The sequence below is a fragment of the Alosa alosa genome, chromosome 1, assembly GCF_017589495.1.
Source record: "Alosa alosa isolate M-15738 ecotype Scorff River chromosome 1, AALO_Geno_1.1, whole genome shotgun sequence".
NCBI classification, from domain to species: domain Eukaryota; kingdom Metazoa; phylum Chordata; class Actinopteri; order Clupeiformes; family Clupeidae; genus Alosa; species Alosa alosa.
Window position 1 is genome coordinate 29,833,252 of NC_063189.1, and position 16,243 is coordinate 29,849,494.

At 44.3% G+C, this 16,243-nt stretch overlaps 1 protein-coding gene across 1 annotated transcript; it reads right to left on the bottom strand.

The window, feature by feature from the left end:
- Nucleotides 1-600: 600 nt before the first annotated feature.
- jph1b (junctophilin 1b) lies at nucleotides 601-14,464 on the bottom strand. The gene is made up of 6 exons (XM_048261727.1): nucleotides 13,788-14,464; nucleotides 10,320-11,085; nucleotides 4,720-4,838; nucleotides 1,799-2,442; nucleotides 1,545-1,640; nucleotides 601-1,414 (listed from the first exon to the last, which is right to left on the bottom strand). The coding sequence occupies exons 1-5, from the start codon at nucleotides 14,164-14,166 to the stop codon at nucleotides 1,560-1,562; spliced, it is 1,989 nt and encodes a 662-aa protein (XP_048117684.1). The 5' UTR covers nucleotides 14,167-14,464; the 3' UTR covers nucleotides 601-1,414; nucleotides 1,545-1,559.
- Nucleotides 14,465-16,243: the final 1,779 nt, after the last annotated feature.

Genomic DNA, 16,243 nt, shown 5'->3' on the forward strand with positions numbered 1-16,243 from the left:
AAAGGAGTCATTTCTACAACACTAAATGTACTTGGAAACATAATATCTTTGTTCGGTAAACAATGTCCTGTCTATTGGCTAGTGTTATTTTTGTGAAGATTATATTCATATCATATTTAGAGTTAGGATTTTTAAAAAATGAAACCAAATAAAACAAAACAAAAACAGCATGATTGTAAAGTTGTTGCTCACAACAGAATATGAACAGTAGTAAAAATAACATTAAAACAAAAAAATTTAAGAAACGGACACAATTCAGACACCGTCATAACTCCAGTCCTACGCGTGGCCATATCATGAGTGACCCTCCCCAAGTGTCAGCGGAGAGAGATGTAGGACAGGGCTGTCCATTTGCAGGTAATGGAATAAGACTGAGTGACTCTTATCTTTATAAATATGCCCAGCCTCTTCAACTCTGGGACGAGAAGGACACGGGCACACACACACAAACATACACACATACACACACACACACACACACACACACACACACACACACACACACACACACACACACACACACACACACACACAAATACATACACACACAAACACACACGCACACAAATACATACACACACACACACACACACACACACACACACAGAGAGAGAGAGACACATAGACAGACACACAAACACAAACTCACACAGACAGAGACAGACACACATAGACAGACACACAAACTCACACACACATTCATACACACACACTTACACATTCTGCCACAGAGAAATGGCAGTTAGCTCTGTTCACACACACTCACACACAGACACAGTCACACACATACATACACATACACACACACATATACACACACACACAGATACACGTGTGCACACACATACACACTCTGGCAGCTCAAGCGCCGCACATCTCCCTCCGCAAACGTCAGATGGCAAAATAGTAAGGCAGCTGTTAGCTTCTGTCATCTAAAAGTGCATCTCCGAACATACCCAGTTAAGCCCTTTCCCCTATCTCGCCCCCACCCCCTTCTCAAAGCGCCACTGGAGGGGCCATGCACGGAGGGGCCATGCATACTGGCTTGGATCAGCAGAATTCTCTTTTTTTCTCTCTTTTATTTACTTATGATTCTTTTTTTTTCATTTTTCTTTTTCTTTTTTTAATTATTATTTTTCATTTTTGGCTCTCCCCAACATCTGCTTCCTTCAGCTCTAGTGGGCACCAAGAGAGACACGAATCATAACCAGAGAGATTGTTGGGAAAATCTCTGGCCCAACAGCTCCAGGTGTCTTCTCTCTCTCTCTCTTTCTCACACACTTTTCCTTCTTTCTGTTTCGCTCTAAGTCCAGTCGTCCAGTTGCCTGAGTCTGCCTGCCGCCATTTTGTTTTTAAGGCCGTCGACGTAACTGCAGAGAATTAGGGGCCTATGCCACTAGTTTTCATGAGGTCACTAAGGGAGTCAAAACAGTTAGAGCGGTTATAGTCATTGAGTTGAATCACAGGCATTGCTTATTAAAGAGTATTGCTGTAATTGTTGTAATTATATACATTGCACAAAGCTCCCATGCTCAGTGTCTTACCTGTTTGATCTTCTGTCAGGTTAGGAAATGGACGAAAATAATAGCTAAACCAACATTTATAAGCATCACAAGGATAACCAGAACTGAATTAGGGCCCTGTAAAAAAAAAGAATAAAGATCAGTTCACTCATCCTCATCCTCTCCCTCTCCCTCTCACAGGAGACACATGGGTGCTCCAGCATGTGAGAGATATCAGAGAAAGTGTAGTAGGAAGACAACCAAGTATTTGGAGGGCACCTATAGCCTACACTTACCGATTCTTGTTCGACACTGTCGGTGGTAATCTCCAGGCTGGCTTTCTTGGTTTCAGATAGGCTCTTTGGCTTCAACGACTCCTGCTTCTTGAGTTTTGGCTCAGGTTTGCTCTCTCTGAGGGCCATGGGTTTGGGGGTGGGTGCTCTGTATTGCCTCATGGGGGGTGGTGTTGGGGGCTCCTCCACCTGCATCTCCATCTCCTCCTCTGGTGGGTCCGGTGGGATCATTACTTCGGCCTTGACCTTGTAGCCGTGGTACTCCGAGTGCAGCTCGCCGTTTCCGGGGCTGCTGTGGGCATTGGCGACCGGCGCCGCTAACTTGGCAGGCTTGGGTGGTGGAGCAACCTCCAGAGCTGTTTCCTGCTTTACTGATATCTTGGAGGCGGCCTTCGTGATGCCCGTGACTGCGGTCTCCGTAGTGGGCGTCTTATTGTCTTGTTTTCGACTGAAAAAGGACTTCTTTTTGGTGGGGGGAGGCGGGGAGGGGGGAGGCGTGGGTCCCGGGCTGTGAATTGGGGTGTGGGTGGGGGTTGTCCCTTTGCGGTAGAAGTGAGGGCTTCCCGACGGGGACTTCTCCTTCTTCTCCTCTGGGACCTCCTTAATCTCCACTGGCTCATTAAACCTCTGTTTGATGTAGTCAGGGCCTTGACAAGAACAGAGACACACAGACAACAACACTTATATATGATGTATGCTACGCTAAAAAGAAATCCCCATGCACAGCCAATATGCAGTTGCTGGTTGGTAGCAGGAACATATCAATTAAATAAGACCAACCACCACACACTGTGTGTTTACTATCTTTTGGTCTCGATAAAAAGTGGTTAATACACAGTGGTTGGTCTTGGTTTTCATTCATATGATATGGTGTTTCTCTAGTCCAGTTCTCTATTACAAAACAAGGAAAATCTGGACAAGACAAAAAGTATTGCACATTTATTTTACCCGCTGACAAAAAAATAAAATGTTGGCAGAACACAGGATTTTGCACTATTATCCCACCAGTGGTGGATGAGCGGGCTCTAAAAATCAGTTGGTTTACGACTGCCGTGTGAGGTTCCAGGCATTCCCTGCATTCTCCTGACCACCACTAATGCAAAGTGCTCCCCCAGCTGACACCCACACACTCTCCAGAACCCTGAGACGACGCTCCAATGAGCCAGTTGGGCCCTTAGCCATCACCAGCTCTGTAAATCTGCCTGTGGAGCGACGATCCCGTGCTATCGCTTCTGCAGTACAACGTGCTGTGTCCAGGAGCAGTTTAATATCACCTCCTCCCATTAAAACAAACTCATTTCACATGGCCATGGGATTTCAGACTGATACTGGAAGCCGTTAGCGCTAATCTTGCAAGACCATCTTCCCTTAAACAAGAAACCTGAAGAATCCATAATGACAATGAGCACAACACATTTCCAGTCCAGTAGTATGTGAGCTCATCAGAATATTGAGCTTCTAGAACACTACTGAAATGTGTGAATGTTTCTCTAACCAAAACATGCCTTCATCAGCAGGTGATGCAATCAAAAGTGTAGACAAAGCCACTGAGTTAATTTATTAAAAATGGATCAATCCTTCTGTGATGCATGTCAAGGTATTCTCAGTAAACTGTTAACGGTCATGGAAAGTCATGTCCTGGTTTGAACTGTAAAAGACACATCTCATAATCAAACTATGAGATGATTTTAGCCCCTTGGGTTCTCTGCTACAAAACTGCTGAATAAATAAAGATAAAGATAAATAGATTCAATAAGAGTTAACTCTCTATTCTTGTTAGTCAGACATATCGTTAGGAGATGCCGGTACGTGGAGTAGGGAGGCCAGGAACAGAACAGGTTCTAGAGTTCACTGCCTGGGGCTGTTATCTAGACAACAGCACTGTTGTTAGGTCAAGCACCAACGGGTTAGCATAGCTTTAGGCCCTATATCTAGGTATTTACGCAGAGCCACTTGGGCTGATTCAGAAAATAGAGTTCATGATATCAACTTGGATCGTCTGTGTGTGTGTGTGTGTGTATCTGTGAGTAAATATGCATGCAAGCTCATTGTGTAAGGTTGTGTAAGGTAGTGTATAGAGAGGCATGTTAAAGAGGAGAATTGCAAATGTAGCTCGCTAGTAATTAGAACATTTTGTTCAAGGCATATACTTGTAAATTTACTTCATTTCCTTTGATCTGTAGCTCTCATTTGTAGGAGAAAACAAATAAAAAAAATACAAAGTGAACTTAAGAACACAAAAACATTCTGGGCCCTAAACTCTCTGTTCTACGGTATCAGTATGGAAACACGAAACCTTGAAATGTTTGACAGGATCATGGGATAAATTATGATAATCATATTCATCCTATTCAAAGCTCATTTACATGCACAGCTGCTCTACTTTCTTTGGGTGGAAAAAATACATGAAAAAGGGAGACATTCAAGCCAGACACAAAGAGAGGGACACAAAGGGCGGGTTATTCAGAGGGAGGGGGCACGTATCAGTGGTACATACAGGGCCAGAGTGTGTGTGTGTGTGTGTGTGTGTGTGTGTGTGTGTGTGTGTGTGTGTGTGCAGGTGTGTGTGTGTGTGTGTGTGTGTGTTTGTGTGTGTGTTTGTATGTGTGTGTGTGTGTGTGTGTATCTGTATGTGTGTGTGTGTGTGTGTGTGTGTGTGTGTGTGTGTGTGTGTGTATGTATCTGTGTGTGTGTATGTGTATGTGTGTGTGTGTGTGTGTGTGTGTGTGTGTGTGTGTGTGTGTGTGTGTGTGTGTGTGTGTGTGTGTGTGTGTGTGTGTGTGTGTGTGTGTGTGTGTGTGTGTGTGTGTGTGTGTGTGTGTGTGTGTGTGTGTGTGTGTGTGTGTGTGTGTGTGTGTGTGTGTGTGTGTGTGTGTCTGTGTGTCTGTGTGTCTGTGTGTACTGTAGGGAGTTGAGGTATGTACCTGGTTGATGGAAGTTGGGGGACAGCTCGCGAGCCACTGCCCGGGCAATGTCTGAGTCCTGGTTGGCCAGCAGTGCAGCCTGGTCAGCAGCCTCAGCCTTGGCCCTGGCATGTGCCGTCCTGAAAGGAGGAGAGAGAAAGAGAGACAGACAGAGAGAGAGGGACAGAGGGATGGAGGGAGAGAGAGAGTGAGTGAATGGAGGGGGGTGGGGTTGGGGTAAGACAAGGGGATGGCACTGCCAGATACTGAGCGAGGAGAGGAGCTTGAACATGAGATAAGCTGCTCTGCAGATCCCCTCTCCGGGCTCAAAATCAATAGCTTGACACCAAGAGGTTTGGGGTGGCATGTCCTGCAGAAATAATAAAGTCCTTCTTTAACAGATGGTATTATCCTCAAGTGACTTACTCTTTTTTTCTTTAAAAAAGCTAGCATAAAAGACTGCCAGAGAGGTGGGGCATAGCTTGTACATGTCACTCTAATTTTAGCCCTTTCTAACATTTCATCCCTTCAGTATGATCTGTTGTCTGGTTATTCATGCCCATCTGTGCCCAATCACCTTGTGGACTACTCCAGAAAGTCTAATGCCTTTGAATCCACTTGGGAGTATGCTGGTTCCCTGACACTGCCTTATCTATATTGGAAAAACTCTTCCAATTCAATGAAGCTTTATATAGTCTGTCTCATACAGACCATCAAGGCTAAAAGAAACATCCAAGATAGAGTGTGTATCAATCATTTCACTGTCCTCAGGAGCACTAAGCTTGCTTTTAAAGGATTACAGGCCTTTCCCCTTGTGATAAGCTTTGTAAGACACAAGACAAACTGTCCTTAGACATTAAAGTGAATTGAAAGTGAATGCGTAAATTCAGAGATCATCAGAGATCCGTTTTGTTTTGGAAGAACATAGAGATTATTTCCTATAAACAATATCATATATTCTATCCATAAACATATTTCTTTACACAACGTAATTCTATTACTAGTGTGTTTTTGCATACATTAGTTATGGATTATGAACCTATGAACTATCTGTCAGACCACCCTGGGATCATTAACGAGGCTATATGAAGCATGGCACTGTTGTGCTAATTACCAGTTATCTTGATCACTGTAATTATTACAGAACAGCTCAAGTATATTTTCTCTGCTGTGCTTGATACACCCGCATAGATGGATGCATCCATCTCTCTGGACTCCAGAGGATTTCCCAAAGAGATTGTGTCAGTGACATTACTCATTTGATCACCACCACCACCGCCATTCAGTATTACCTAACCAGCATCACATCTGTTTCTTGCTCGTCCTCATTACATAAGAATCTCTTGCCCACACAAATGGAGAATTCCAGTCTATCTTGGGTGATAGCTTGATAAGCTGTGCAGCGTAACAGCTCCCCTACTCAATCTATTCCCATTCAGTGCTATGGCACTCAGTATGCATTTGGACTGACAAGTCATCTCAAGCGTCCGTTTTAAAGCATTGCTTGTGCTCTATAAAAGCTCGGTAGTGATTGTGGTATGAAGTACACTGAGCCATGGACCATCTCCTTGGTGACAGAAGGAGCACTTGCAGATATTCTGAGGTTTTCATTTGGCAGCCGTCATCTCTCCCACCTCCACCTCCACCTCCACCTCCACCTCCACCCACTCGTTCCAACTAGCTCACACAAGAGCTCCGATAAAGATGTCAAGACCAGCACATCCTGCCTTCCACAGAGGAACACACACACACACACACACACACACACACACACACACACACACACACACACACACACACACACACACACACACAGTCCCTTTATGTTATCCGTTCTACCATTCATCCCAAGGTAAGTGGTGGAGTACAAGGGTTTGTGAAATTATTCTGTTGTAATTCATTCAATCATTATGACTCATTCGCACGCAGGGCGATGTGTGGAGCATGTTGCAAATATTTTACCAGGTGATAATAACTCCTTAGAGGGGAAAAGATTCCTTAGGATCTCCATCCCGAAATAATGCATTAGTCAACAGTCATCATATTCCATTTGCCCCTTAAACACACCAAATATAGAGAAGGGCATTAGTTTACACTTAATTGAGTATTGAAGTCATTAAGCAGTGGCCATGGTGAGATATTCAACAGACAGGATGTTTAAAAACTCCACTGGGGCTTCATTTGAGAATGTTGTTCCAAAAGTGATATAACCAGATGGTTATATCACTTTTCTCACCTTATGAACCAAGCTTCATCTACTCCATGAAATGGAATGTTTCATTTTATTACTGGACATTCCATTGCTTAGGGTTCCTTTTGATAATCAGCTCTCTTGTTGCCCTTCTTTGACATACAGTGCCAGTCATGGCTTGTTCAGTTCCCTTTCTCAGGCCTACACATCTGTTCTTAACTGTGACGTGAGACAGCCTAGACACTGATGACTGAACAAGAATGACTGTTTTGCAGACATAAACTACAAACATGTATTGTGAAACCATACTGCACCAGTAAACTAACGATGAAGTTCTGAGTCATCTCAGTTGCAGGTCAAATAGACACAATCTCTCTCTCTCTCTCTCTATCTCTCTCTCTCTATCTGTCTGTGTCTCTCTCCCTCTCTTTCTCTGAGTACTCAAGCAGATGATAGCAGTGGCACAGATGGAGCCGCCACTACAGAGCTGTACTCCTGTCTTGCCTTATTTAGTCAGGCCCTGGTGCTGACACACTGGAGACAGAACCCACGTGTGAGAACACCGCCGCCAGTACCAGGAACTGCCCTCTTCCCCTCTCACCTCGGTCTCTCCCTCTCTCTCCCTCTCTCCCTCCCTCCCTCCCTCTCTCTCTCTCTCTCTATCTCTCTCTCTCTCTCTCTCTCTCTCCCAGGCCTCCAGTCAAGCGACAGAAGTCACTGACGCAAGCCAAAGCCCCTCTCCAACTCTCTGCACATTCTCCAGCATCTCGGCCGCGCTTATCACTCCTCTCCATAACAATCTTCAAAGGCACGGCCAGATATTTCATTCATTATGCTGCTCTGGGACACATTACTATTTCATTAACTACACGGGTTGCGTAAGGCCTCATTATTAGAGCTTGCATTAAAATTCATAGGCTTGGCGATCGACTGTGTGCGAAGCACATGTTAATCAGGTGTTTCTTTTACAGATCCAACAATGTAACCAACAGGCAAGAGTGGCCAGATTCAGGAGAGAAGACAGCCTCAGAGATAAGAAAGGGTTAGTGGGACAAATCAAGAGGAATGCCTGAAAGCTCTTAAACAGGTCAAAGGCATGTCTAATGTGACATGTCATGACTACATGTTTAATTACACCGATCCTAAAAAAACATGAGGAGGCCTAATGTCTGATCACGTCTGAACATGAAGCTAATTCTGAATGCGTCAGAGAGCATGGTACAATAAACAAAGCCAAGGGAGGCTTTTCTTGTTACCTAGCCATGCCTCTTGTCTTTTAAAAAACATGTCTGACAGGGATAGTAGATAGTCAACAGCAAAGCGTTCACTGGACAAATACATGTCTCAATCATTACTCATGCAGCTGAGTATGTTTTTTCTTGAGGTGTGGAAGTGTTTCATGAGAAGACTCATCTTTCATAATGTTTCACTGAGACGTGGCTCAGCCATCCCAGACCTACAAGGTGCTAGGGTCAGTTAGCCTCCCCACATGTCCCAACATGAACTTCTGAATGCAACATGAATCTCGGGTCATGTGACTACATCATTGGGTTGCATGAATGTTTTAGTCATTAATGCATTAAAGCAATTGAAATTAAGGAAATAAACAGGCAATCAACTGGGATTTCAACAATCAATAACTGAAGTACAGCATAGCAGTTGTAGTGTAGAAGATCTGTGATTTATTTCACAACTATGCACAGTGCAGTGCAATAATTACAATGTTTTGGCACTGAATAAACAGCATTAATATATTAAATAAATAGGCATAAATAAAAAGAACACGTGCATCAACTAGCCAATGTGTAGTTACATAACCTCTCTATCAGCGAGATGTTCCCAGATGAACACAGAGATGTTCAGTTCCCCTGCTGATTGCACCCACTCACCCTCACCCTATCACTTTCTGGAGGAGACAAGACGTCCATAAAGGGTCAAACAGCTGACCGCACCACAAACCGCACTATCTATCATTTAACACATGGTCCCCTCTCTCTCAGGTCCCCATCCCACCAAAGCCTGACCCCTACCCTATGCACTCTTCTGGATCAGTATCGATCAGCTGATCAGCATTAGAGAATGGCTGGCGGCCATGCGACAGCCCCCATGCACTCCAGCTACTCCGCCTGGCTGCTACGTAACATTAGCACTGGCCTGTATATCAGAAATATCAATATATTCAATGCTATTTTATACAACACTTACCATATTCAGAATATTGAGTATGGTATGTGTAATATTGTGCTATGCAGGCTATCATCTGTGTGCATTTAAAACTGACCACATTTTAACAAGGAAGAATGCTGCAGCTCCCTCTCTCTCTCCCACACACACAAACACATACACAATCCTCTGGAACCACCCGGAGTGTAGGAAATTAGTCTGTCAGATGCATCATAGTACCATCCTATCAAATTCTTCAATTGTGAGGAGAGTGTAATATATGAGAATTGTCCATGGCTAAAGCCCTTTCTGGGATTGTTTGATTATCAGTAAATGTTAGCAAACTGCCAAACAAGCAATTCATTTAGCTGGAGCAGTACTAATCTTGCATAGTAGCCGGTTGTTACTTGAGTAGTGGTGAGCTAAACTGATTCAACTTGCTTTCACCCCTCACTGCTTTATGATATATGGTGTTTAGGCCTACAGTTGTCTTTGCCTGAACAAATGGTGTTGTTCTTTATCCAGAATTGTGTTTCATGCTCTGTACAGCCAAACTTAGTTTGGTAGTCTTTGATAGCTATGCTGTGTGTGCGATTTGCTTTTATCTTGAACAACTATTTTGGGCAGTATGCTGTGTCTGCTTTTTTGGTAAAAAAAATGCTGATACTTACACATTATAGTTGTTCTTTATTATTATATCATATTCTATCACACTGTATATTGCCATTCTCCTCAGCATGTTGAACTTCTTCCATATAAGCCATATGGCTCAGCCCTGGCTGTCTGGCTATATCCTCTGCTTGCATGACAAGACAGGACAGCTTCCAGGGCCACACTCCTTCATGCTGAACTCAGCAGGGCTGCACTCATGATAATTAAGGCAATCTATGGGCTCATTTTTAGGGATCATATCGCTGCCCCAGTCGTGATCCTCCACCATGGGACACCCGACCCCCAAAAAGCTATAACGCCCCACAGTTTAAAGCACACAGCGCGCTCACGCAACATGAGTGTGTATTTTGGTGGAGGACGGGTAGGGCTGGCAGGCGTGAGATCTACAGGATGGAGAATTTAGATTATAATTCTGTGCAGAGTCTGAGATATGTGTGCTTTGGTACTGCTTTGGTGTTGTGGATTTTTGTTCACATGGCTGTGTGTGTGTGTGTTTGTGTGTGTTTGTGTGTGTGTGTGTGTGTGTGTGTGTGTGTTTGTGTTTGTGTGTGTTTGTGTGTGTGTGTGTGTGTATATGTGTGTGAGCTAATTTTACCTTGAGGTGGCTATTTCCACTTTAGTCCTGGCGATGGCAGCTGCCCGGATGGCTCCCTCCACGGCGCGGTCGACCTTCTGCCTCGTCTTGGTGTTCTTGAGTGGAATGAGCTGCTTCTTGATGCCCCGCACCAGAACGTTATTTTTGTACTTCCCTTCCTCCTTGGTGCCGTCGGGGAATATCGTGCACCCGTAGCCGTGACGCTTGTTGTTCGTCCACTCGCCCTCATACTTCATGCCGTTGGAGCGCTCGCTGACGCCGAAGCCATTGCGCTTGTCGCTCTTCCACTCGCCCATGTAGGCCTCGGTGGTGGTGGCGTCAACGTGGTCCTCAGATGGCAGGTAGTCGTCGGCTACGTCACCTTCGCCGAAGCTGATGGTGGAGTTGGCGTCGCTGGAGCTGATGCGGCTCATGGTGGCGTCGCTGCGCGCCGAGCTGCGCTTGCTGGAGATGGACGAGCGCGAGTCAGACTTGCGCAGCTGCCGCAGGCTGCCGAAGAGCGAGCCGCGCCGGAACAGGCCCTTCTTCTTGCCCGAGCCGCCCAGCTCGCTGTCGCTGTGGAAGTTGAGGACGAAGCCGCCGCGCGTCCCCGCCGGGCTGTCGGAGAGCTGCTCGTGGAGCACCGAGCCGTTGCTCTGTTCGCTGCGCAGCGAGGCCAGGGATGTCCGCAGCGGCGAGCGGATCACCGTGGCCATGCCGTAAGGCACGCTCTGCCGCACGCCGTAGCCATGACGCATGCCGCCCATCCACTGGCCCTGGAACGTCCCTGCCGTGATCATAAAACACAGCCGTTAGGGAGAGGTTACAGAGGCCCTGTCTAGGGTCATTTACTGAGGCCTTGCCTATAGGGTCATGGCATCCCTGTTCAAAGTAAATAGTTGTGGTCAATTTGGCTATTGAGAGGGTCACTTGAATTCATGAGGCTGAATGTCATTCTTCAGTTCTCAGTGGACCCTATAAAATGAGATCTCAAAACAAGAGCTATTTCCATTTTTCCCTCTTCATATCGTTCATAACTCTGGCTGCAAGGAAAAATCAAGTCAAGTAACCTGACCTACACACTAACCAAAAGTGTATGGTTCTGTAAGAAATGATGGTTGTGTATCTAAGTGGATACACAAACAAAGTCAGGCGACATAGTATTCAGTTTGAATCAGGCAGCACAGTATTCTTAAGCTTTCATATCTTAGGATAAATGGATTTAAACTCTTTCAAATTCATCAGATTATAACGTGAATGCTGACAATCCAATAAACTTTGTATGGCTGAATGACTGCTTTGTTTTCTGTCAGAGAGGAAATCACATGGGATGTCTATTTATACCTTCCACTCTTTAACACTGCCCATCTGGGGAATGGTAATTGTTGAAATGTTTAAGGAGAATATCATAGCAGGCCATTAATGTCAATACACTGCTTACACTTGATTCAGTGGTTCTGCTCCGCTAAATAATAGAGCTCATTATTTCTATTTGTGTCTCTTTCAGACATTGGCTATATCCAAATTCTGCCACTGACCCTAACACCCAATCTTTTCAATCTTTATGTTACTTCCCACTAGTGTTGGCAGGAAAAACAGATCATTAAATGGCCACATGGACAATCGGGAGTGATAGAGAGAATGATCAGATCTCTCTCTATCTTTCTACTCTTCGGCCTGTCCTTCTTTCTCCATCTGTGTCAATATATCATTGTCCATTACCGTGTGCCTGTGCCACATCTTTGCAGGAACTGATGCTCTTATGAGAGCATGAGAGTGTGAGAGAGAGGGGGACGGTGCGAAGGAAAGTGAGAGAAAGATAGAGAGAAATTGGCACGATCTGTGGATATGTGTCTAATTTATGAAACAGTCACACACATAGGGTTTCTAGCAGCCAGCTGTCCCGCCAGTTGGCTTGAGGTTCTGCCAGAGGAATTAAAAAGAAATATGACACGTTGTGAACTATTGGTGTACAACTAGTGAACAAAAATCAATCTCCAGGTTACTTTGGAGAACTCTGCACCTGCTCAAAGCCATGGAGTAAGCAACTCTGTTTATGACAGATATATTTAGGACCTTTAAGAGAACTACCCTTTTGAACAATTATTTGCACGTTTTCTTCCAAGTTTATTTTCCCCTCATGACCACTAACTCCATTTATGTCAATTTTATTGAATCTCCATGCCAGAATAAGACTAGTAGGGTATATCAGAACAAATTAACACAATCGTATACTGATTGTTGGGAAACAAACATAGCAACCGTATGTGTGTGAATTCTGATAACCTGACACGTTTATCATAGATTTATGTGTTTTTTATTATCACTCGCACCCTCCTATTTTATGTAGGGGCAATGATAGCCGCATGTGTAACCCAAGCCTGGTCATGACGACAGCATGACGAGGTGTGCGGCTCTCCTCTCTATATCTCACCAGCTTGTCTGCCCAGTCTGACAGCGCCAGGCCAGGAGGCACAGCTATTTTAAAACATGGAAGTCATCTAAGATATTGTAAAGTTTGTGGCAGTAACCCCTCTAAACCATTTTGTTTTTTACAGTTATCATTCAAAGGAAGTTTGGCTTGAACAGGACATGACAGCAATAAATGAAATTCTTTCTTTTGAACATGTAAAATGTTCGCTTGACTTTTTATTTTCTTTGAATGGCTTTCAGAGTTCTGTACACAATTAAAGCCCAAAGCCTATCTGGACAGGCAAGTTACAATATTTCCATAGACATATTCCAGTAACTGACTTGACACAGGTGTGCTAGAAACAGAAACCAAATATTATCCGGGGCTCCGAATAAACCCATCCAGCATTCACGTCCCATGTCATGTCCCACTCCCTGCTCTCAATTCAGTGTGGAAGTGTTACACAAAATGCATTGATTAACATAAAAAATGCATTTAGGCAAACTCTAACAACATGACTGGATAGTACAAATAGACACACTCTAACACACATACACTTACTCGCACATGCATGCACGCACACACACACACACACACAAACCAGTAATTCCATAGTGAAAGAGATCAATACAGCTCTTCATGTCGGTGCTGGTTAAAAAGGGCTTTGATTTGAAGTGTTGCAGATGTTTCTATTATTAGCCATGACCTCTATGGAAGCCCAATGCTGACCAGTCCAATCTCGGGCCATGTAGCCTATCAATACAGCTCAGTGTAGAAGCCATTCACTGACTGTTTTGCACTGATAATGTATCTACTACATCCATTTTCTGACAGTTTAGAGGAACAGAAAATGCACTGGCCTGATTTTTGCTGTGCATTTGAGGTTTATTTTTAAGAAGCAGCAACTCCTAAAGGAATAATCCTAGTAAGACTAACAAATGTAAGGGACTGGCCATCTAACTTGTGAACAATGTTACATTTTATTTTAAAAATGACATGAATTGTTTGTGTTTCATTAAAACTTGAACAAACAAGCTTCAACTCTATATAATCGATCATGAGAAGTAACAACTTACCACCATCACCGTAGGTCTCAACCCCATATCCATCCTGCAGACCATTACTCCATGTGCCTTCATATCTAGCAGGTGTATTTAGGCTTTGTCTGACCCCGTATCGCCCCTTAAATCCATGAGCCCACTCTCCACGATAGAGCCACCTCCCTTTCGACTCAACGCCAAGCCCGTGGCGTTTCCCTTGCGCCCAGTAGCCCTGATACGTATTTCCACTTGGCCAGGTGTACACGCCAACTACCTCGAAGCCGTTAGACCAGGACCCGGAGTATTCGCCCTGGCCCTTGGGGCCCGTGCAGATACCGTGTCCGTGGGCTTTTCCATCCTCCCAACCACCGCAATATGTGCCGCCATCGTCGAAGTCAAACCGTCCGCCCGTCATTCAGATCAGGTTCGAAAAATTAAAACTCGTTGCAGAAGCTTGATGGTGAATTATCTGTGGCTTTGTCCAGGATCAAAGTAGACAAGAGACGCGAGACCCGCTATAAAAGAAACCTGGAAAACAACGCTGCGTGGCGATGCGGTCTCGCGGGGAGATGGGTGAGTGCGTGCATTGGTGTGGATGTTGGCGGTGAGTGAGAGGGAGGATAGCGCACAGGCGCCGGAGCTGCACGCTGTCACTGTCGCTGTTCCAGGCTTGTTTTATGACTCTCTCCCCCTGCTCACTACACAGGGAGGCATACAGGGGGAGAGAAGTCCAAAGCCGGGAAAGAGACGGCTAATTACTGACGTCAGTACTATAGCGCCGCCCGGCCTCCCTTCTCTTCGGGGTTATTTGGGGAGTAATTCAGATGTGCTCCGGTTACCTGAAAATGTGTCATATGCAACAAAGCACTTTCCGCGATCAAACACGGAAATAAAGCTGATTAAAGTCCAGGCACATTCGGTTCAAACGTATGGGCATTTTTATTTGGTAGGCTATGATTCAGCTCGGCTTAGAGCCTAGAAAAGCTGGCTGTTTTTGTCAAGGTGTTACAGTGGACTGGCCCCTATACTTCACACAGCAGTAGGCCTAGGCCTACAATAGTAACGGGACAGGCCAACATAGTTACATACCAACACTGTAGGCAGACGGACATACAATCTTTATTGTGCCACGTTTTCATCAATCATGCTGACTATAATAAAGATAGACAATTGTCCCCAAATTAATATAGCTATAGTCACACTGACAGTCAGCATAGGCAAGGTGCCTCTGGCTTTTGGCATGTAAGAGCTGGTCCAGACTGAGATTTGCAGAAGTACAGTTCATGTCAGACAGTTGTTGAAAGATGGTTCAACTTGTGTCGTGCAAAAGGTGACAAAGAACGTCACCATTTCCCAGAATAGCAAGCCTGATCCATTAGGACATGGTGGTTATTCCACCACGCTAAAACAACGAGCACACGGCACACGCGCTTTCAAAGAGCCGCCGCGTCATGCAGACAATATTCACACCTCTTGGAGTGGGAAGGCCGTTACGAAACACGATAGACTACTGTGGATAATTTCTATCAAGCATGCCATGAATCAAGTTCTGGTGGTTTAGGATAATGCAAGATAATAGCCTAGATACACGATATAACCTACTTCTAGACTACCGAGTTTCATTAAGCTAGTTGCCTAGGCTACTGTGTAGGAATTCAGCTCCTACATGTTGTCGCAGACAGAAGAGTTGTATTTAGGCTAGGAATGTGCTATCATTTAACAATGAATTAAACAGGCTTAGTCTACTTAATTGTCGTATATGAACAATATCTTCTTCAAGAGGATATATTGAAGTCTATTACACCTACAGGTGTCATGCTCCAGTTACGTAATTCACCACCAGGTGTCAGGATAGGCAAGCATTTTACCCAGTCATACTTGCTGGAGTAGCCTATGCATGCATCTGTTTTTTTTTTTACTGTTGCTCAGCCACAGAGTAACTACAACGGTGCCATGACAACATAGCCAATAAAGACCAGTTTCTCCTGCTATTTTCAAGTCTTGTCATTATCACATGCTGTTTGGATAAGTGTGTCCTGATATTGACCAGTTGCACAGTTTGACAGAGAATAATGTTGCAGTTATTTGCATATTTCTCACAATGGTCAAACTCAAATTTCTATTTACTTAGTCGTTACAGATTTAAATGTTGTAAACATTTGACATTTACAAGCATTATCTATCTATAAATACTAAGTAGGCTATGTGGTGGCAAATGTATGTAGATATCTAGAGACTATCTAGAGATGGTAAAGATCTAGCTACACAATCTGTAGCCTACTTCAAAAACACTGAAATAGTCACATTTCAGTTTTTTTTTATATCACTGCAAAATATGTGACTTGAGATGTTATTTATCCTAGCGTATAAATTGATAAACATCCATGTTAACCTATATTCTGGAGGCATTAGATAGAAATATGTCCTGGCCATTACCAACAGTAAGCAAGTGACACACACACATGCACACACACACACACAACCTTATATGT

Coding starts and splice junctions, on each gene's coding strand:
- jph1b (XM_048261727.1), bottom strand. CDS start 14,166: ATGACGGGCGGACGGTTTGACTTCGACGATGGCGGCACATATTGCGGT. Junction 11,086..13,787: donor TGAGACCTACGGTGATGGTG/GTAAGTTGTTAC, acceptor TGATCACGGCAG/GGACGTTCCAGGGCCAGTGG. Junction 1,641..1,798: donor ACAGTGTCGAACAAGAATCG/GTAAGTGTAGGC, acceptor TTTTTTTTACAG/GGCCCTAATTCAGTTCTGGT.